Consider the following 21,613-nt stretch of genomic DNA (forward strand, 5'->3'; position numbering starts at 1 on the left):
GAGTCTAGGCAGAGGGTTTGTTGTGTCTGGGGCCCTAGGGAATGAGTGTGTCTGAGGGAATGGCTGTGTTTGTGGCTGGGACGGGAATGTGGAGCTGGCAAAGCCTGGTGGTGGTGGTGGCTGGGGGTGGGGGGGTGGGGATGGGCAAGTGTGGTTGGAGAGTTTCCAGTGATTACAGTCTGAGGCTGAGTCACTGGCCTGGCCCTCGGCAGGTGGTTACCTGAGCTCCTGGCCTGGCTGTGTCTCAGCCCAGCTGCAGCGCCCTCCCTCTCACGGCAGCATGTTAGCATGTTCCTGCCCTCTGCAGTTTTTCGACTGCTGTAACCCAGGCCCTCATTCTCTCTGTCTGCCTCTCTTCCCAATCTGCTGAGTTTCCTAAAAAGGCAACTTCCTTGGCAGGCTGGGGGTGGGTGGGGTGGGTGGGTGGGAGTGGGAGGCTGTGTTTTTGCCTGCAGAGAGGACTGCCAGAGGCAGAGGCCAGCTCAACACACTGCTTTGGCCTGTGTGCAGTTCAGCACGGGAACTGCTTCCAGAGGCAGCTGCCCAACATCTGGGCCACATTGACTTCATTTAGCAAATGAAACCTTCCCTGGGGCTGGGAGTGGGGGTGTGGAGGGGGATGGGTGAGCCCTTCCCCTCCGCCCCCGAGGGTTCTCCACCCCTCTGGGCTGAGTGGGCTGCTCAAGTGTGATATGGTCTCCTCCCTTCTCATTTGCCACATCCTCCTTCCCTTGGTCACCATCCTGATATTATTAAGCTTCTCTTACAAGGAGGTGGGAATTCTGCAGCTGACTCCTGGGAGGAAGAAAAGCTGATGGGGAGGGTCCCTTATGGGATGGATGGCCTGAAGCTGGCTGGAGCAGAGGCATGGCCAGGCGAGGAGCCCTAGTATCTCCCTCCCTCCTTTTTCTCCCAAAGTGAGGGAACATGGAGACTACTGTGGCCCCAAGGAGTCTGGGGAAAAAGAAAACATTCTTGGCCTGTTGCTTCTCTTGATCTACACAGGAAACATTTGTGTAACTGAGACCTGGCTAGATGAAGCCCCTAGGTCTCATGACCAGATTTTTGAGATGCAAATGCAGGTTTTTTATGGATGACGATGGTGAATTTTGTCCCCTAGGGGAAACCAGGGGAGGGCAGGGCAGGGCAGGTGCAGAGTAGGATCAAAACATAAAGTAGGACCGGCCAAGGAATGGGGGGTGGAATCGGAGAGAAAATGGGTGCATTAGGGTCACAGACAATGAGGGGAGGAAGAAAGTCCAATCAGATGTTCTCTGGGAGAGTGGGATATAAACAGGAAAGTGGGAGAGGTCAAGGGTTTAGTGAATGGCTACAACTGTCTCTGAGCAAGAGGGAGAAGGGGAGGAGAGGGAGAGAGAAGAGGGGAGGAAGGGTGCAGGGTATTTGCCCCTTGCAGGAGAAAACGCTTCAGCCAGGGAGGAACTCGAGGTGGGAATAGTGAGCATGGTGGCTATTTTTCTCCCCTGGGGGCTTCCTTCTCCCCGCCCCCCTTGCACAGGCTGAGTTTAACTGCTCAAAGTGTTTTGGCTGTTGACTTAAAAAAACCAAAAGTGAGCCGTGTGGGCCATTTTGAATGTGATTTGTTGATTAATTGACCCTAGAGAGCCTTCCCTTCTGCCTTCCCTACCTTGGCTGCTGTCGGCAGGATTGGCAGCCTCTGGAAAAACAACTGGTTGGGCTCAGCGTTCCCTTGGTCCTAGAGGACAGCAGCTCTGGGTGTGTATAGCAAGCATTGGCCCCGTTGTAGAAAAACATAGCCAATGTGGATGAGCGCAGAGTTCTGGGCCCATTGTAAGGGGTGTGCTCTTGGGGAGGGTTGGATACTGACTCGGGTTAGGGCGGGTGCTGTCTGTGAGCTGTGAGTCTAGTGAAGAAGCCCACCTCACACAGAGATTCAGCTTATGGTCTTGGCCTCACTGGCGCCATATTGGAATCTAAACCTTCCCAAACTTGTCCAATGGTGAGAATCACCTCAGATATTTGTTAAATATAAAGGTTCCCAGGATGAACCCTGTACCTATTGCGTCAGAATGGGTTGTTATGATAGCAAGTTTGGCAAATCTTGCTAATTGATAGGGCTGATCATTGAGGTCATGGTGGATGGTGGCGGAGTTAAAGTTGCCCGATAAAATACAGGACACCCAGTTAAATTTTAATTAAACAACGAATAATTTTTAGTGTAAGACTGTTCCAAGTACTTGCTAAATTTGACAACCCTAAGGTGGAGGGAAATGCTAGGAATTTTTATGTCACCTTGAGGGCACATCAGAAGGTAGGCCAGCTCACACTCTACTTGACCTCCACGGATGAAGAGACGAAGGGATTTGGGCCAGAAAGGCGAAGACTCCTACAGGGATTACTTCTCATTTTCTTCTCTGCCTCTGCAGGGGAGGGCTTAGGCCACTATTTAATTCCTTTTTAGTTTCTAACATGACTTCGTGCTTACTTCTCTGCTGCTTTCCTTTTTCTTTCTACCTTTTTTTTGTTTTTAACCTGGAGGATAAATGTTCATTTTGAGAGTTTTGCTCTAACTTGTTATTGCAAGAAAATATATAATATGAAAAGTGTTCCATGTGCTGGGTGGAGGGGAGTGAAGGGGGGGGAGCTGGGACAACTGTAATAGCATAATCAATAAAATATACTTTTAAAAAAGTGTTCCCCCCTCTGTAAACAATAGGGTGTGGATACTAATAGCCATGAACTAAAATGGTTTCCTTTTCCTCTCCTCCTTTCTGTCTCCTTCACATTTCTTTCTTTGTACATTCTAGTGTTTTCTTGTCACTGGACATCAGTCTAGAGAACAGTGTTGATTCGTTTGGGTTGGGGGGTGTTTAATAGCTCCCTGGGGAAAGAAGTAAGGACCAGGACATACTATGCTTTGTCCTCCAAGAACAGAGGGTGGCATGATGGGGTAGGAGTAGGGAAGAGTCACCTTCTGCCCTGGCGGGTGGCTGGGCTGGTGGGAGCGTCATCCCATAAACCCGAAGGTTTTTGGCTCTACCCCTGGTTGGGCCTCCTACAGGAAGCAACCGATCGATGTTTCTCTCGCTCCCTGGCTTCCTCTCTCTCTAAAAAATCAATAAAGGTATCCTCGAATGAGGATTAAGAAAAAGAAAGAAAGAAAAAGAAAAGAATCACCTTTTATTTGCATTTATTTGTTTCTATCATATCAAAAGTATTTGAATATATTTGACTTAGGTTGAGATTTTTATATTTTTAAAATATTTCACATTCCCAGGCTTATTTTATCCCAAGTGACCCTGTGAGTTAGGTGGAAAATGACCCTTATTCACGCTGTACTTTCCCAATTTCCAGAATGGGATGAATGGAGAATGGGAGTGAGAGGGCGTGTCACTCTCCCAGGAGCGGGAGGCAGTCAGCTCACAGGGCACTCGGCCGGAACCTCCCACCTCTCCGCTTCAGCCTTTCCCTGGGTCTTGGTTATTTTTGCCCTTTTTGTGTAACATCCTGTTTCACTGGGCACTGGGACTCTAATATTCCTCCCCCCTCCCTCTAGTTCCTCTCTGAGTAACCTGGAGACATTCTTCCTACCTACTCAGCCCGCATTATTAAGAGAAGGAATGTTGCCCGAGTGTGCTGAGGTCACTGCGTTGGTATTCTTCTGGGACAGGAGGCTTTCGGGGCGAGCTTGGCTGAGGGTCAGGCCTGCTACGTTCCTGATCTCTGATGCCAGCGACCACAAAGGGAGGGATGGAGACAGCTTTTGTTTGTTAGCGTTTATATTTCTAAGGAAATTCATAAACAAACTATAAGGACTGTCAGCAAGGCTTAGCACTTCAAACTTTCTTCTAATAGAAATTCTCGCATTAGAAAATGGATTTGAGAACCCCCCTCCCCCAAACTCCAAACCTTCTCTGTCTTGGCTGAGGCAGCTTGAAGATGCAGGATGGCCTTGCTGTTCTCATTCCGTGTCCTGGCCTTGCCCTTGCCTTTCTCCCTCAGCATCTGCCTTAGTCCTGGAAAGGCTCAGCTCCTTGGTGTATCTTGTTCTACACAATCATTGCCTTTTTTGGAAAGGTTTCTCCCTGGGGCTCATGAGCAAATGGAGCCAGGGATAAGGTAGGGAGTTTTCTGAGCAAAAGAGAGACTGCTCCCTGAGGGAGAAGCTTCGGGAGGGATGGGCAGGGCCAGTAACAGGAGTTTGGGCACAAAAATGCAAAGTGCTCGCGCTTCCCGCCCTGTGTCATTCTGTCCAGGGCCAGAGTTGGGTGCTGAGGGCGATCCTCATTTCTCTCGGAGGTTTGGAGGATCTGTGCTGTCCCTGTTGGAATCTTCTGAGTCAGGGAGGTTGGGTCTGACCCGCTGTTTCCCATTACTGATACTCCTCCACCGCACGCCCGGGAAGCTGAGAGAGAAAGAAGGAACCTACTGGCTTCCAAAAGCTCTCTGCACCTTTTGCTTGGGCCAGGGTGGTCCTCGGGCCATTTGTCTTAGTCCATTCAGGCTGATAGAACAAACATACCGCAGACTAGGTGGCTTCACAACAAGCATTTATTTCTTACAGTTGTGGTCCAAGATCAAGGCACTGTCTGCGTCACAGATGGCCATCTTCTTGCTCTGTACTCTCATGGCAGAAGAGTCCAGGCAGTTCTCTGGGGCTTGTCTGTAAGGGCACTAATCCCATTCAAGAGGGCTCCGCCTCACGACCTAATCATCTCTCGAGATACACATCCTAATCCCATCACCTTGGGGTCTCAGGTTTAGCACAGGACTTCTGTGTGGACTTGGACATTCAGCCCTCTGACGTTGTTCACCTTCCCCTTCATGTCAGGAAGCTGTCCAGCCTATCACAGGAGGACTGGGCAGGAGACAGGGACCTTGAGCGTTGCAAGGGGCTTTGGGCTACAGAGTCCTGATTTTTAATTTTTTTAAATTTATTGATTTTTGAGAGAGAGAGAGAGAGAGAGAGAGAAACATCAGTTTGTTGTTCCACTTATTTATGCCTTCATTGGTTGTTTCTTGTATGTGCCCTGACCTGGACCGAACCTGCAACCTTGGCATATTTGGATGAGACTCTAACCAACTGAGCTACCTGACCAGGGACAGACTTCTAATTTTTAAAACAGGGTTAGCCCCTTGCGGCCCAACCCCTCTCCTGGAAATATGACTACAGTCACCTAAGGAGCCTGAGGAGGCAGGACGTTATCTAGCCTTCCCAGGCCCCCCTCATCCCCATCTTGCATTCTGTTCCCCGCCTGGGGCATTCTCAGATGTGGTCCCTCCCAGGCCCCTCACTTCCACATTCTGCTTCTCTGCCTTGATTCTCACTCTATGCAGAACATAGTGCAACTTAATCATTTTGTGAGGATAATTGCAGCCAGACAATCTAATTAGCATCTCACTTCTGCCCCTTTCTAGCTCTGTAGCTTTGGGCAAGTACCTTAACTTTTCCAAGCCTTAGGTTTCTTGCCTGTAAGATTGGGTTCCTCATTTGTGAAGCCCCCCAGCCTCAGGTTTCTCACTTAGAAGTGAGGAATGCTGGTAGTCATTCCAGCATTACAGAACGGTAACCATGAAGATTGCCGTAACCCACGCAAAGTGCTTATCACAGTGCCTGCCATGCATTAAATGCTCAATAACGGTTAACACTAGTTGTTCTGGGGTGTTGGCATGGCTTCTTCAGCTGACTTCTGCAAGTGGTTGTGAGAGGGGGTGGGTGGAGGTGGGTGGTGGTTTGAGGGCCGGAAGCCTAGATATTGCGAAATAGGTCCAGGGTGGGGTTTTCCAGCTTTCCCGCCAGTCCCCCGAACCTGGCAAGGAGCCCTCGTTGACTTGTGCCCACACAGTGCTGGCTAAATTTGCTGAATGTCGGAGCAGGAAGGGACTGAAAACACCACGCTGTCTAATAGGTGAGGCAAGCGAGGCTAACAGGAGTGAAGTGACTCTTTGAAGGCACATGCCTAGTTAGTGGCAGACCCAGGGTTGAACCCAGCTCCTGATTTTCCGTATTCTTCCCCGTGCAGATGTCCCCCATTCATACTCGGGTGTGAACACACACAGAGCTCCAGGGGGTTGTGGGAGACATGCCAGGGTTTGGAAGGGTGCTCAGTTGGCTCTCTGTCCAGCATGAGGGAGGAGGCTTAAAGTGATAGCATAGGCTCTGGTCAGTGGCCCAGCATCATGGGGTTTGCCCAAGCTTGTGAAACATTCATGATTGATTTATCCAAAAATTATTTATAGAGCATTTCGTAATAATAGCTAACATTCAGTGAATACTTACTCTGAGGCAGGCTATGTGTTTTACATGCATGATCTTACTCAGTCCTGCAGAACATCCTTGGGAAGCTGGGGCTATTATTATGTTCACGTTATAGCTGAGGAAACAAAGTCTCTGAGGAGACTTTAGGTGACTCACACTAGCAACTGGCTCATAAGAGGCTAGTAAGAGGCAATGCTGAGACGTAGCCTCAGCCAGTCTATTCTTGTACACTTGGCCCCTACTCCCTGCTGCTGCCCTGTACTTCTCTTCCCATCCCTCTGTGTCAAGTCCTGGGTGGGGTGCTGGGAATAGAAAGGTAGCAGACTCTGCCCTCAGGGATCTCATGTCCTAGCCATTGTCTTTACACACTGGCTTCTGAACTGTTTTGACCCTGACCTCCAGAAAGAAATACATTGTGTATCATATATTATATATTATACTCCAAACCCCAATATATAATGTTTCACAAAACAATACTTAGTTTTACTGTTTATATACTTCGATACATTCTATTGTATTCTATTGTATTCTATTCTACTCTATTCTATTCTATTCTATTCTATTCTATTCTATTCTATTCTATTCCATTCTATTTGATAGATGGTTGAGATCCATTACATTGCTTTTGGGGACCCAAAGTGGGTTGTACTTCAGACTTTGAAAAACAGTATGGACTTCTGGTCAAAATGGCATCGTAGGCAGGTATGGCTCACCTCTTTGCACAACCACTTCAAATTTATAACTAAATATAGAACAACTATCACTCAGAACCATCAAAAATTGAGTCAAATAGAAGTCTGACAAGTACAGAATTAAAGGAACCACATCCCTCCAGACTGGGAAGAGGGGCAGATGCAGAATGGACTTGTTCCTCACTCATGTGTGGTGTATAAAAATTTGGGATGGAAATCTCGGGAGTGAGGAGTCCCAACCCTGAACCAGGCTCCTCAGCCCAGGGTTCCAGTGTCAGGAAGGTAAGTCCCCACAACTTCTGGCTCCAAAAACCAGCAGGGATTGAGTCGATGGAAGAAACTCCTGGCGCCCCAAGGAGTTCCTCTTAAAGAACCCACATACACTGTCAACTACGCAGACTCACCCCCTCTGAGTTCCAGCACCAGGGCAGCAGCTTGAAAGGCACCAGTGGCATCAAAGGAGGAGCTAAAGTGTCTGGCATCAAGATGAGCAGAGGCCATTGTCCCTTTTCTAAACCCTGCCCCCATGCAGCTGGCAACCTGGTGCCACAGCTGAGACTCCAGCAACCTGGCTAACACTGTTTGAACTGCCTTGGAGATCCCCAGAGACTCTGCCCCACCCAAGCACTTTTCCATATGAATGGCTGGTTTTAGCTCACACTTCACACCTTCCCTAATCCTCTCAAACAAGCAACAGCTGGCCTCAGTGGACCCCACACCCTGCCAGAGCAGCAGCCAGTCTAGATTCACAGCTTTGCTTCCCCTGGGAATCTCCAAGCCCAGCACAAGTAGCAGCCATCTCAGATTGCTGTGCAGCTCAGGCAGGGTGGCCCCAGGCAAAACACAGGTGGGGGCTGACTTTGCTCTGCTCCACCCAGAAACCCAAGGGCTAGCACACCCGGTGGACAGCTATAGACCACATCGGAGCACCAACACCCTGTCCCTCCACAGTTGATCCTCTAAGGAGGGTGGAGGTTGGTGGTAAATGGTCATATGCAATCCTTACAGCTGACTGGCCTGGGTGAATCCCTCCCATTGATCTGCCAACAGCAACCAAGACTCAACTACAAGAGGAGGATGTACTCAGCCCACATGAAGGGGGCACCTGGAGTACCCAGCTTGGGCGATAGGGGAGCCTGTGCCACTGGATCCTGCAAGAAACCTACTACATTAGGCCACACTACCAAGACACAGAGTCGAAGCAGCTCTACCTAATACATAGAAACAAACACAGGGAAGCTGCCCAAATGAGGAGACAAAGAAACACGGCCCAAATGAAAAAAACAGATCAAAACTCCAGAAAAAGAGCTAAACAAAATGGAGATAAGCAATCAATAAGATGCAGAGTTCAAGACACTGGTTATAAGGATGCTCAAGGAACTTAGAACCTCAAGAGCATAAAAAAGATCAAGTCAGAAATAAGGGATACAGGAATTGAAATAACAAACAATTTACAGGGAAACAACAGTAGAGTGGATGAAGCTGAGAATTAAATCAATGATTCGGAACATAAGGAAGCAAAAAACAACCAATCAGAACAACAAGAAGAAAAAAATCCAAAAAAAATAAGGGTAGTATAAGCAGCCTCTGGGACAACTTCAAGAGGCCCAACATTCACAACATAGGGGTGCCGGAAAGAGAAGAGAAAGAGCAAGGAATTGGAAAAAATAATGAAAGAAAAATTCCCTAATTTGGTGAAGAAAATAGACATACAAGTCCAGGAAGCACAGAGTCACAAACAAGATGGATGCAAAGAGGCCCACACCAAGACACATCAGAATTTAAATGCCAAAGATTAAAGATAAAGAGAGAATCTTAAAAGCAGCAAGAGAAAAAAAGTTAGTTATCTAAAAGGAATTCCCATAAGACTGTCAACTGATTTCTCTAAAGAAACTTTGCAGTCTAGAAGGGATTGGCAAGAAATATTCCAAGTCATGAAAAGCAAGGACCTACAGCCAAGATTGCCCTACCCAGCAAAGCTATCATTTAAAATGGAAGAGAAGATAAAGAGCTTCCCAGAGAAGAAAAAACTAAAGAAGTTCAAAATTACCAAACCATTATTATATGAAATGCTAAAGGGATATATTTAAGAAAAAGAAGATCAAAACTATGAACAATAAAATGGCAAAAAGTACAAATCTATCAACAATTGAATCTAAAAATCAAATTAAGCAAACAAAAATGGAGACAGAATCATGGCTACAGAGAGCATTTTGATGGTTGCCAGATGGGAGGGGAGTGTGGGGGAATGGGTGAAGAGGTGAGGGGATTAAGAAGCACAAATAGGTAGTTACAGAATAGCCATGGGGATGTAAAGTACAGTGTAGGAAATGGAGTAGCCAAAGGACTTATATGTATGACCCATGGACATAAACAAAGGTGTGAGGATTGCTTGAAGTAGTAGGGGGTGCTGGGTGGAAGGGGGCCAAGAGGGAAAAATCAGGACAACTATAATAGCATAATCAATAATATATAATTTTGAAAAGAAAAAGAAAAGAAGAGCAGCAGTTTAATAGGCATTATATGCAGTGGCCCTCTTCCTAACTACCAATCCGTGAATAGGTATTCACCCAACCTCTCCATTGCCTCAGTTCCCTCCTTCTGTATAAGGGACCATACAAGTTGGTTTAGCTCCAAAATGCTAGGTAAGTTCTAGGCCATTGGGAAGCAGCAGAGCTCGCAGGAGGCAGAGAACCACCATAGCTGCAAACACAGGGCTGCGCCTTGTGCTCCTGTTTTACAGAACCTGCCTCTGGGCTCGCCCCGCTGTGACCTGAAGGAGAATCTGCTGAAGGATAACTGTGACCCGCAGTTCATCGAGTTCCCCATCAGTGAGGCCACCATCCTGGAGGCCAGGCCTCTCAGTGACAAAGGATCCGGAGACAGCTCCCAGATTACACAAGTCAGTCCCCAGAGGATTGCACTCCGGCTCCGGCCAGGTAGGGATGGGGCTCATCTCTGGGAGATGCCAGACAGATGGGCACAGGGCACGAGGTGGAGGTCTGATCAGAAAGCCTTGGGGAAGTAGCTCACAATGGAAAGGGAGCCAGAAGAGAAGGATGTAGAGAAAGGTGTGGGCTGGAGAATGGGAGAAAATAGAAGGTGTTGGGACTTAGAGTCAGAAGATCTGAGTTTGAATCTTGACTCTCCTTTATATGAGCTATTTGACCCTGGGCAAGTTACTCAACCCTTCTAACACAGTAGATATTCAAAAAATATTTGTTCCTTCTTTCTCCTAATGCCAGGCTTTTCAAGTTTGGTTTGATCAAGACGTTAATTAACCCTAACCGTGTCCAAATCCATTGATTAAGTCTTAGAGAGAGAAGAGAAAAACTAACACCCTTCTGCCTTCCAGATGATTCGAAGAGTTTCTCCGTCCAAGTCCGGCAGGTGGAGGATTACCCTGTCGACATCTACTACTTGATGGACCTATCTTACTCCATGAAGGATGATCTGGGGAACATCCAGAACCTGGGTACCAAGCTGGCCTCCGAGATGCGGAAGCTCACCAGTAACCTGCGGATTGGCTTTGGGGCCTTCGTGGACAAGCCTGCATCGCCATACATGTACATCTCCCCACCAGAGGCCCTCCAGAACCCCTGCTATGAGTAAGTCCTCCTCCACAAGTCAAAGCTGAGCATGGGGGTAAAGACAGGCATTTGGAAGCATCAATTGTGACTTCTAATTAAATCAAGAATTTACGGAAGTACCTTCTGTGAAGAGGCATGTGAGTGCTATGGGATTTGGGGTGGGATATAGTTCCAGCCTTTTATGGTCTGAAGTATAGTGCCTGCCACAACTCCTGTGACTCAGTGTAATGGACTCTTGGGAGCCAGATCTGTCGAGTTATTGATGGCTCAGGGACGTTATTACTGGTGAAACTTTTGCTTTATTGTTGCACTGTCACTTTAGAAAAGAATTGAATGAAAGATGACAGCAACAACAAGAGCCTCACTCTGACCTAAGTGCTTTACATATGTTAACTCATTTAAGTTAACCCACAACCTCTCATAGGAGCTACGCACTCTCATTTCCTGTTTTTAGAGGTTAAGTATAGAGAAACTTGCCTAGGGTCCCATGACTTATAAATAGAGGAGCTGGGATTTGGACCAAGGCAACCTCGTTTTGCAGCTCACTCCCTTTTCCTCTAGGCTAGGTGGGGGTGAGGTCAATGTGGTACTTCGATGAGGGCTTTGGAGTCTGAACTGTCTGGGTAATTGTGGTTGTAGAGAAAAGGCTTGGGCATACTACTATCCATATTTGTCCCCCTCTTGTTCCTCCCAGTCCCCATGCAGCCTTTCCAGGCTGCCTGCTTAAATTATCTGCTTCCCTTCCCAGTATGAAGACCTCCTGTTTGCCCATGTTTGGCTACAAACATGTGCTCACGCTAACTGACCAGGTGACCCGCTTCAACGAGGAGGTGAAGAAGCAGAGTGTGTCACGGAATCGAGATGGCCCAGAGGGCGGCTTTGATGCCATCATGCAGGCCACAGTCTGTGATGTGAGTTTGGAGGGCATGGAATGCCAGGAGTAGTGAGTGCAGATCAAATGGGGAAGGAAGTGGCTCGACTGTGGGAACTTCTGTCTGAAGTAAGAGATGGGAACTAAGCAGAGCTTCACACTCTATAAGCAATAAACTGCTCCTGATGAGCATCCTTTGCTTGTATCCACTCCCCAGCCAGAGCTGACAGTCTTTTAAACCTCATGGTACCAGATGTTTTCTGGGTAGAGCATTTTCTCATCTTCTCTGGGAGTGAATCAGAGTCAGGCTGGGTTAACTTAACCACAGCAAAGCAGGAAGATGTTCAGAAAGTATTTCTTCTAGCCCAGCCCAGCTTTGCAGATGCAGGTGAGGGTCTAGATGGGCTATATGATTATCACTGGGAAAGTTTCACCTGGAATTGAATCAGGTGTCTCTCAGCTGCTTGAACTAATCAGCTATGAGACTGTTTTCTTTTTTAAAAAAGATTTTATTGATTTATTTTTAGAGAGAAGGCAAGGGTGGGAGAAAGAGAGGGAGAGAAACATCGATATGAGAGGCATCGATCAGCTGCCTCTCACATGCCCCCAAATGAGGACCTGGCCTGCAACCCAGGCATGTACCTTGACTGGGTGGGAATTGAACTAGTGAACTCTCGGTTCGCAGGCTGGCACTCAGTCCCTTCAGCCACACCAGCCAGGGCAGAGACTGTTTTCTAAAAGAACAGAAACCCCTGAGTTGGGAAGTTTTGGCTTGTGTTTCAAGGACTGAGACTGAGGCCCTTCACCAAGATGACCTGTTCAGACCTTTGGGTAGGGACGTCCATGGGTCTTTGTTTTCTGCCAGTGACACAGCTAACATTACTTTCTCTCTGTTGCCTTTTTTTTTTAACAGGAGAAGATTGGCTGGAGGAATGATGCGTCCCACTTGCTGGTGTTTACCACTGATGCCAAGACCCATATAGCACTGGACGGAAGGCTGGCAGGCATCGTCCAGCCCAACGATGGGCAGTGCCATGTTGGCAGCGACAACCATTACTCTGCCTCCACGACCATGGTGAGATTCTTGACATGACCTCTGGTTCCTATTCACTATGGCCAGCTGCCCTGTCTAGGCAGAGTCTCTGTGTGAATTAGAAAATAGTAGCCCTTCCTTTGGGCAAGGTTCAGGCCTCGTTTCAGCCTGCCCTCACCCCCAACTAGACATCCTCACTCGGGGTACAGCCTGTACAATCCCTAGAAATGGGCCTGGCTGTGATCAGTGTTACCACTATGTCCACTGCCTCCAGCACCAGCAGGAGTGTCACAGCACCCAGAAGGGACCCAAAGGACGTCTGCAGGCCCAGCTGGAAAGCAGGCCTTCTCGTCTGCTCTGCAGGGGTGAGCCCCTTCTGGGAACGCTATGCTCAATAACAAATAACTTGTGGTTATTGGAAGGAGGTGGAGGACAAAGAGCCCAAAAATCATCATGGAGAGTTGGTCCTGTGGGGAAAGGTTAATGGGCTCAGAATCATTTAGGTTGAAAGAAAGAAGGCTAAAGGAACATTTAGCTACCTTCTATAAGTTGTTTTCTATGGTCGTAGAAGGTTAAGTAAGAGGAAAGGAGTTCAAATTGAAACAGGAGAAAGTGATATATGCCCTAAAGAAAATGTACAGAATGCTGATGCAGAGACCCTCAGAATGCCGATACTCTGGGTGTCTTGGGGGAGGTGCAAACTCTTTAACCTCTTAAAGACAATAGAACAACTACCTGGTCTAGGTGGCTTCAAGGTGCACCTGTACAAACGCAGGAGCCTGAGCCGGATGACCTCATGAGTTCTCTGCAAGGTCGGGGATCCCAGGGACTCCTGACCTATGAAAGGCTCCTTACCAGGGTCTGAGGGAGATAAAGAGACTATAGGGAGGTCCTACCCTTAAGGAGTTTTGATTTAGTCGAGATGTGTTACCAGTAACACCAGATGCATGACTAGTGTTAAATGGGCAGCATAGTCAAGAAAGTCTTCATGTGTTCAAAGGAGGAAAGCTCATCATGAGCTGGGGTGGTCAAGAAAGGCCTCCTGGAGAAGGTAGGATCGGAGCTGGGTCCCTAGGCAGGAGCAGGATTACCAAAAAGAAGGCCGCTCCAGGTGGGAGAGAGAGAGTGGTCCAGGTCAGCAGCGAGTGGAAGAGGGAGAGAGGTGAGCGATGACTGGAAAGGAAGGTTGGAAGGACCACTTGGTGGAGTATTGCCAAGCGCCAAGTCAAGGCAAAACAGGAGGAAGCTTCAAAACAACAAGGCCTAACAGTACCTGGCCCATGGAAGCTGCTCCGTGGTATGAATGCATCAAACTCGAGTAGGAAGAAAGAGGTGCTTCGTTTTGACACCACCAGCCTATACCTCTTCCTGTATCCCCGGAGTTCACAACTGGGTTACCAGTTACCCCCTTTGCCTCACGTTGATCACGGGGTGGAAAAGTTTAGGCATCACCGCTGTCTGGGCCATGACTCAAGTCAGCCAAGTTCTGAGGCTTAGAAGCTGGGGATGGATGTGAATGGACTTCTTAACAAACCTCCCTTTTTTATAGGATTATCCTTCTCTGGGGCTGATGACTGAGAAGCTATCCCAGAAAAACATCAATCTGATCTTCGCAGTGACTGAAGGGGTAGTCAAACTCTACCAGGTAACTGCCGTCAGGGCTTCCTGGACTGGAAGGAGGAGGGGGGCCTGTGATGGGTGGGCCTCTCTGGAACGCAGCAATGACCATGGTTCCCAACCAGAAAAGGCCCTTCTACAACCTGTTCCCAGGAGCTAATGGTTCCTCCCCAGCCTTAAACTTAGCCGGGTGGGTGTGCCGATGTTCGCACTGGGGAAGGGGAACAGTTCTCTGGGATAAGGGGTGAGAGAGGTGTTCTCTAATTTTGCTCAGTGCTGAAAAACTGCTAGATTTATTCCTGGCAGTGACAAGACGAATATCCTGTTTTCCCCTCCATCTTCATTTCAAGACCCTTCATCTGATTAGGGCAGGGCTTTTGGAGATCACCGTCCTCGTTCAGCCAGCCCTGGACATCTTTGTCTTCCTTTCTAGAACTACAGTGAGCTCATTCCAGGCACCACAGTGGGGGTTCTGTCTGCTGATTCCAGCAACGTTCTCCAGCTCATTGTTGATGCTTATGGGGTGAGTGTCTTGCCCAGGGAAGGGGCCTGCTGAGAGTTCAGCCTCACTTGGCATTTACCCTAGAGGGCTCCAATCTGGGAGTCCTGGCTGCTAGTTTACCCTTCAGCCTTCACTGCCTTCCTCTTGCCCTTCCAGAGGCTGGGTGACGGCCAGCACGGGGAGGAATGCAGCCTTCTGAGAAAGCAGTGGCTCAGAACAGAACGCCAGGGAGCTTAGGAACAATGACTGGGCGAAGAGCTTAGAGGAGGTGGAAGGGAGAGTGTGGGGGTGGGGATGAGAGTCCTGAGACTAGAGTGGGAAGGAGAGCGAGGGACAGCTGGGCTCCAACAAGACAGAGAAGAGGAAGCTGCATCACAGGGAAGATGGGGTTGACTAAAAATTAAGTAGAAATTGCTACTCCCCTAGGGGACCAGTATTAGCACTTCCCTTTTGCATCCGCATTGAGCATGCAGGAGGGTGTACTGATTTTGATTTTATCCAGATTCACCTAGACACAAATGGGGAGAGAGAGAGGGAGCTGGGCCTGGGCCAGAAACGTAGCAGGTGGCAGCGTCTAGAGGGGCTCTGGCAGCTTCCAGGGAAACCTCAACATCTGTTACTGTCAGGTCTGTCCAGAGCCACCTAGTAGATTCCACTGGGGATGGAAGTGGCCCCTGCCCATTTCCTCCGTACATTTTCTTACCTTCTCTTGCCCTTCTCTGCTCAGAAAATCCGCTCTAAAGTAGAGCTGGAGGTGCGTGACCTTCCCGAGGAGTTGTCGTTATCCTTCAACGCCACTTGTCTCAACAACGAGGTCATCCCAGGCCTTAAGTCTTGTGTGGGACTCAAGATCGGAGACACGGTGAGGTGGGCTGGGCAGGGGCCGAGGCCAAAGCTCTGACCCTGGCCTGTGCCCCGGAGTGTCTGTGGGCTCCACACCCCTCCTCCCTGTACCTTCTTCCTGAAGGTCATTACAACTTAGGTGAAATGGAGCTGCTAACCTCCTCTGAGGCTTCTGTTGCCTAAGCTGTGTCTGTCTGTTAAGTGAACTTCATTATCGGGACTTTTCTGAAACTTCAGTTACCTCTGTTTGTCTATGCACAGTTGATTGCAAATGGAAATATTTCTTACCTTCAGCCCCTAACTGGTCTCTAGCCTCTGCCCAAAGCCTTTCTTTCCTCCGCAATGTGAAATGGCAGTGTCTTCTATAAACCTTCGTTCAGCGCCAGCGTTATTCTCATTGCCGGACATTTAAAAGCAAATGGGACGGGCAAAAATACCTGCCCGACGGGATTTCAGAATGCAAATGTTCATTTTGCCCCTTCAGTCCCTCTGTGGCTCTCCTTCCTTAGTGGTTGGTTCTCATCTGTTTTAGCCTAAGAAGATAAGGGTTGGTGAAGGGGATGGGGGAAGGAGAGGGGAATGTGTGTCATCCATATTTATGTTATCTAACTGTCCATCTATATATCTCTCCATCCATCCGTCCGTCCGTCTGTCTACTCTAAGTACATGTGCATGTGCCCCACGTAAGAAATATTGGCCTGAAATGTGTTTGATTGCACAAGTGATAAAATGTTACATGTGAACTGAACAGTAGACCCTGAGCCCGTGGATGGCCCCTGTGTGGCATTTTGTGGGGCAAGAGGGCTTCGTCTCTCTTGCTGATGGGATGTAGTCAGTCCAAGTAGCTTAGCTGGTCAGAGCAGAGCGTTCACAAGATCACAGTTCTGTTCTGCTGGTTTATTTCATAGGCAGAATAAAAAAACCCAGCCTTTGACAGCACAGCTGTAGACACAGGTCTCTGCACCCAGTCTGGTGTGTCACGACTGTGCCATTACTCAGGGCTTTTGTTTTTGCTTTGCAGACCATGGTAGTGGAAGGCTGAGGAACCCCAGATGCCCAGTTTGGGTGGTCCTTGGCAGGGCAGAGAGCAGGTGGCTTCCAGGGCTGGAGTGTTAGCAGGGTCCACCTGTACCTGAGTGTGATCTGATTTTCCATCCAGGTAAGCTTCAGCATTGAGGCCAAGGTGCGCGGCTGCCCCCAGGAGAAGGAAAAGTCCTTCACCATCAAGCCTGTGGGCTTTAAGGACAACCTCATCATCCAGGTCACCTTCGACTGTGACTGCACCTGCCAGGCCCATGCGGAGCCTTACAGCCAGCACTGCAACCATGGCAACGGGACCTTCGAGTGTGGGGTGTGCCGCTGTGCGCCCGGCTGGCTGGGGTCCCAGTGCGAGTGCTCCGAGGAGGACTACCGGCCCTCCCAGCAGGACGAGTGCAGCCCCCAGGAGGGGCAGCCTGTCTGCAGCCAGCGGGGCGAGTGTCTCTGTGGCCAGTGCATCTGCCATAGCAGTGACTTTGGCAAGATCACGGGCAAGTACTGCGAGTGTGATGACTTCTCCTGTGTCCGCTACAAGGGGGAGATGTGCTCAGGTGAGTAGGACTGCTCGCCCCTCCCGTGCTTGCACCCACACACGCACACACACACGCACACACGTCTGGCTCTGAGGTGGGCACAGGAGGGCCCACAGGCAGAGCTGAGGAGGTGGTGTGCCACGCCAGTGGGAGAAAGCAGAAATGAGGTTGTCGTTAATTTCTCTGTGCTCCCTATGTCCTTGCTCATGGGGGACAGGGAAGCGTGAGAAGAAGTGGGGAAGCTTGAAGGTGAAAAGAGTTTTTTTCTTTTTTTTCATCTGCCCTTCCCCTAATATTTTAAGTCACTGGTTCCTAATCTTTTTGAGGATGTGGGGAAAAATGAAAAGAAAGTCACCAATAGTAATTAACTTTTTAGTTTTTATAGAGCTGGAAAATGATGTCAGAATGTATGGGAAAGCAAGTAATAATCGTCTTGCATGAATTTATCTTCTCATCACAAAATGACTTGGAAAATAGTAACAAACGTGCAAGACATCGGAGTGTATTAAATGAGCCAGGACACTTGGAACAATGACTGGAAAATATAAGCTCTAATTAAATTGGCACTATTCGGTTATCACTCTTGGTACTACCCTTACTCTCTGGATTCCAGATCTGGGCTGATGAAATGATAGCCACTTTAAATTTAAGTTACTGGATTTTAATTAATTAAAATACGTTTACATGTAATTAAAATTAAAATTAAAAATTCAGCTCCTCCGTTGCTCAGGAGCCACACCAGTGGCTAGTGGCTGCCGTGCCGGGCCACATGACATGCGTCGAACAGCACGGCCAGGGAGTGTCCAGCCCACTGACCGGGGGTTATGATTTTGAGTCCTTCTGCCTGCAGGACACTGAGTTGTTGTCCTTCTCATTACAAAACTTCAGTAATATCTCCAGGCCCATTGATAATCTCTCACTGGTTTCTCCTCACCCCAAAGACCAGTCCTGGGATACTTCTCCCGCCAGAAGACACCAGACTGACGTTAACATAATCTTTATCTGCACCCACAACACTGTCGGAGGCAAATAGGCAGCCTGAGCTGTTCCAGGGGTGCCGGGGACACCTCCGTTTTTGCTGGGCATATATCACTGGGGCTTAAGCCCTCTTGTGATGGACAGATTGGAGACATTTGCAAGTTGGTTGAGACTGGTTTATGGGTGTATCATGTGGCCAATCAAGCAGAAATCATAATTGGCTTCTTTGGTGATCAAATCCATGACCCGACTTGGCTTCATTTGCACTGAGGTTCTAACCAGCTGAGCTAATCCACCAGATGTTCTCTTTACCATGAGCCCTAAAGAAGCTTGATTAGAAAGGTAAATCTGTGGCATTCTAAAGCACATCCAAGTAATGTAAAAATGGCTCCTTTTTGTTATTGAAACATTGTTTCCCTCAGTCCTGCCAACAAAATACAAGAGAGACATGGAGAAAAAGGGCAGAGCAATAGGGGAATGAGAGATCAGGTACACACACATTCACGCAAATGGCAGTTTCAGTTAGGGGATGAGGCAGAAGTTTAAGTTCATTTTAATATTTAATGGTATTTACATCATATTCAAAGTACGAAAGGGAATGGGTAAGTTTGACATGGGCAACCCATTGTGGGGGAAGGTTGGGAATGAAGGGACTGAAGGATTTCCCCAGGAGAGGCCCACTGTGGGTTCCAGGGACAGAGAGGGGCCGTGTGGCCCCACGGCCTGCGTGTTCCTGGCCTGCTGTGAGGTAGCGTGGGAGGGATTCCAAGCAGAGTGTTTCCTTTGGCTGCCGGCCCCTCCGAAGCCGTGACGCAGAGCTGCCGGGGTCAGCAGCCCGGTCCCTGCCTCCCACCAGTGCGAGAACAACCTGTCCTCTGTGTGCTGCAGCCTCTCAGAGGCTTCCCTCCCCTGCTTCCTGCCAAATGGCTGGGTGCCTGCTGCTCAGGGCTGGACCCTGTGGCATCACGTGCCCTGGGGACAGCCACTCAGGGACACACAATCACTGAGCACCTGCCCTGTGCCAGGCACTCAGTCCATATGGGTGAGCAGGGGTCACGCATGATGGCTGACCTCTCCAGGCTTGTAGCTCAGCTCGCCGTTGTCCTTCCCCAGAGCTGCTGGCCTGTGGTCTGTGGTTTGCTGCAACCAGGGACTCGCGAGGCAGGAGGGCTATGCCTCGGCCATTTTTCTAGCCCCTGACCAACCCTGTCCTCTACTTCCCAATGGAGGCCTGCGCGGTGTTCGTGGTTGCGTGTGATCGGCACCTGTGCTTCAAACACAGGGAGTGCACCCGAGTCCTCAAGAGACTCTTCCATCTGCCACATCCATGAACGTAGATCGATCAGGCACCTGGTGAGCCAGGTTCTGTGCTGTGTGCTGTGGTGTTTCGGCCTAGAGAGGCATGAATAAGACAGTTTTGCCCTTCATTAACTCACAGCACGAGGTACAACCTCCCAGACCCCAGGAGAGAGGTGTCCTCGGGGGGTGCTGTAGGAGTCCACCAGAGAGAGACTCACTGCAGACAGGGGAGGCCTGGGTGGCTTCATGGAGGAGGCAGGACGTCAGAGGAAGGGCTGGCTCCTGAAGCAGAGGAGCGGAGTGATGCCTCAGCTCTGAAAGTCAAGTTATATAGAAAGAGCAGTTGCATTTTCTCTGACCTGCATCGTGGGTCCCTCCTGTCCTCTCCTCCTCCCCCACCCCTCCCTTGTCACCTTCTTCCCTCCTTTCCTTCCCTTTCTTACACTTCCTCTTCATTTACGCCCCCTCCTCTGACTTTCCCATGAACCCAGGCCCAGCCACCCTGTTGCTGGAGGGGTGCCAGGCCCGTGACATCACTACACTGGGGCTTCCTTTCAAGGGTTGACCCTGCCAGGGCTTGGGATCAGCCCGCTGGCTCTGGCCTGCTACTTCCACTCCCATCCTCGCTCCCTGGCTGGCCTGGCAGGCTGCCTTCTCAAAGATGACTTTGTTTAGCTTCACAAAGGGAACACTATGGGGCAAGGCTTTCTGAGGAGGCCGAGGCCTCTGAGTGCTGCCAGGCCTCCGTGGTGTCCGCCTTTCCCTGTCCGAGAGCCATGGCGGAAAGCTGGGTGCAGCGGACACTGTGGAGCCCCACTCTGCTGGCTGGCACATCTCTCCCCCAGCTGCTGTGCGGGCTGCTTGTGACAGTTCACAGCTGCCCTTTCTCTGGAGGACTACTTCCACTCACAGGAGCCGTCTTGCCTTCAGACCTTGGCCGATGACTGATGGGTAAGGGCTTACCCAAGGCCAGGTCCTTCGCCTCAAAGGTGGGGCTAGTGCCCTGGCCAGTGTGGCTCAGCTGGTTGGGGTGTCGTCCCTTAAACTGGAAGGCTGGGTTCTATCCCTGGTCAGGGCACATGCCTGGGTTGCAGGTCCAGTCCCTGGTCAGGCAGTATGAGAGGCAACTGATCAATGTCTCTCTCCCTCCCTCCTTTCCCCTCTCTCTAAAATCAATAAGCATGTCCTCAGGTGAGGATTTTTTTTTAAAGGAGGAGGGGCCAGCTCTGTGGTGCCATTGGGATCAGGCTGAAGGGAGTCTCCAGCTGAGACCACATTCCCGCCAGCCTTTGATTCCTGCCCTGTCTGCCTCCCTTCCCTGCCTCCCACTAAGGCGCTTAAACAAGAACCCTCACCACACGCTGTGCTTCTAGGGAACCCAACCTCAAAATGCAGTCTTTCTTCTTTCTCCACCCTCTGCCAGCCCAGCGTCTCCACTCTGCATGCATATTGGGCAGCTGTGGCAGATGCGGTCTTGTTTCCCATTTTTCCTAGGAAGCAGACACGTCTTTTCAAGGCGGTGCAGGTGTGTCTGAGTCTTGACTGCCAGTGTGGTTACCAGAGGATGGTGCCCGAGTCACTGGCAGAGGGACCTGTAGTGGCCACGAGACATTAGTCAGACCCACTGGGGAGCAGGAGGCGCCAGCTTGCGGCTGTCTGAGCCCGGCCGTGTGCACCCTCTCCTCCAGCATCCTGGGCCCCCCTGCACACACAGTGGCGTGGTTTGCAGACCAGCGCGGGTACTTCTGCCTCCCTCCCTGCCTTTCCTCTGATTAACAATCAGACTTTTATTATTCATCCACCTCTTCCTGATTCAGACTCCTGGGGAATGAATCACTTTCATGCAAGGTTTAGGAGCCAAGTTTTAAAGCCTTGTTAAGTGAATATTAGAGGAAATAGCACTGAGAGTTACTGCCTGCATGTGAGTAGTATGAGCCCCACCCCTGTCTCTCTCCCGCTCCTACATGCATGTAGTAAAGGGAATAGGTCTTTTCTACTGGGCCTATGACTCCTTGCAGTAAAAGATAATACAACACAGAGCACATGTTGGTGAATGTGTGTGTGTGTGAGTGGTTCCAGGAATTTAACTAGGATGTAACCTCCACGAGAGAAGCGACCCTGCCTGCATTGTTCACGGCTGAACCTCCAGTGCCCAGCATGTGGTATGAGCTCAATAAATATTTGTTGACTGAATGGATAAATAAATGATCATTGTAAGCCTATTCTGTATCTGATGTTATGCTAATCATCATTGGTGCAAAAATTAATATTTTGTGCCAGCTGGGTACAGGAAGTATTAGGGTGAACTTTGCAAAGTCTATAATTGTCTAACTACTATGCTGCTATGCTGTACAACTGAAACTAATACAAAATAGC

At 49.4% G+C, this 21,613-nt stretch overlaps 1 protein-coding gene across 1 annotated transcript in view; it reads left to right on the plus strand.

Moving 5' to 3' along the window:
• The window catches only part of ITGB3 (integrin subunit beta 3), a 45,639-nt gene that overhangs the window by 13,318 nt on the left and 10,708 nt on the right, over positions 1 to 21,613 (plus strand). The window contains exons 3-10 of the mRNA XM_037163685.2: positions 9,677 to 9,872; positions 10,289 to 10,541; positions 11,272 to 11,434; positions 12,308 to 12,469; positions 13,977 to 14,072; positions 14,478 to 14,567; positions 15,274 to 15,408; positions 16,549 to 16,978. Of these exons, the coding sequence (XP_037019580.2) occupies positions 9,677 to 9,872; positions 10,289 to 10,541; positions 11,272 to 11,434; positions 12,308 to 12,469; positions 13,977 to 14,072; positions 14,478 to 14,567; positions 15,274 to 15,408; positions 16,549 to 16,978 (1,525 nt within the window). The remainder of the gene's footprint in view (positions 1 to 9,676; positions 9,873 to 10,288; positions 10,542 to 11,271; positions 11,435 to 12,307; positions 12,470 to 13,976; positions 14,073 to 14,477; positions 14,568 to 15,273; positions 15,409 to 16,548; positions 16,979 to 21,613) is intronic.

This window comes from Artibeus jamaicensis, unplaced genomic scaffold (assembly GCF_021234435.1).
Source record: "Artibeus jamaicensis isolate MK-2021 breed Jamaican fruit bat unplaced genomic scaffold, CSHL_Jam_final contig_1998, whole genome shotgun sequence".
Lineage (NCBI taxonomy): Eukaryota > Metazoa > Chordata > Mammalia > Chiroptera > Phyllostomidae > Artibeus > Artibeus jamaicensis.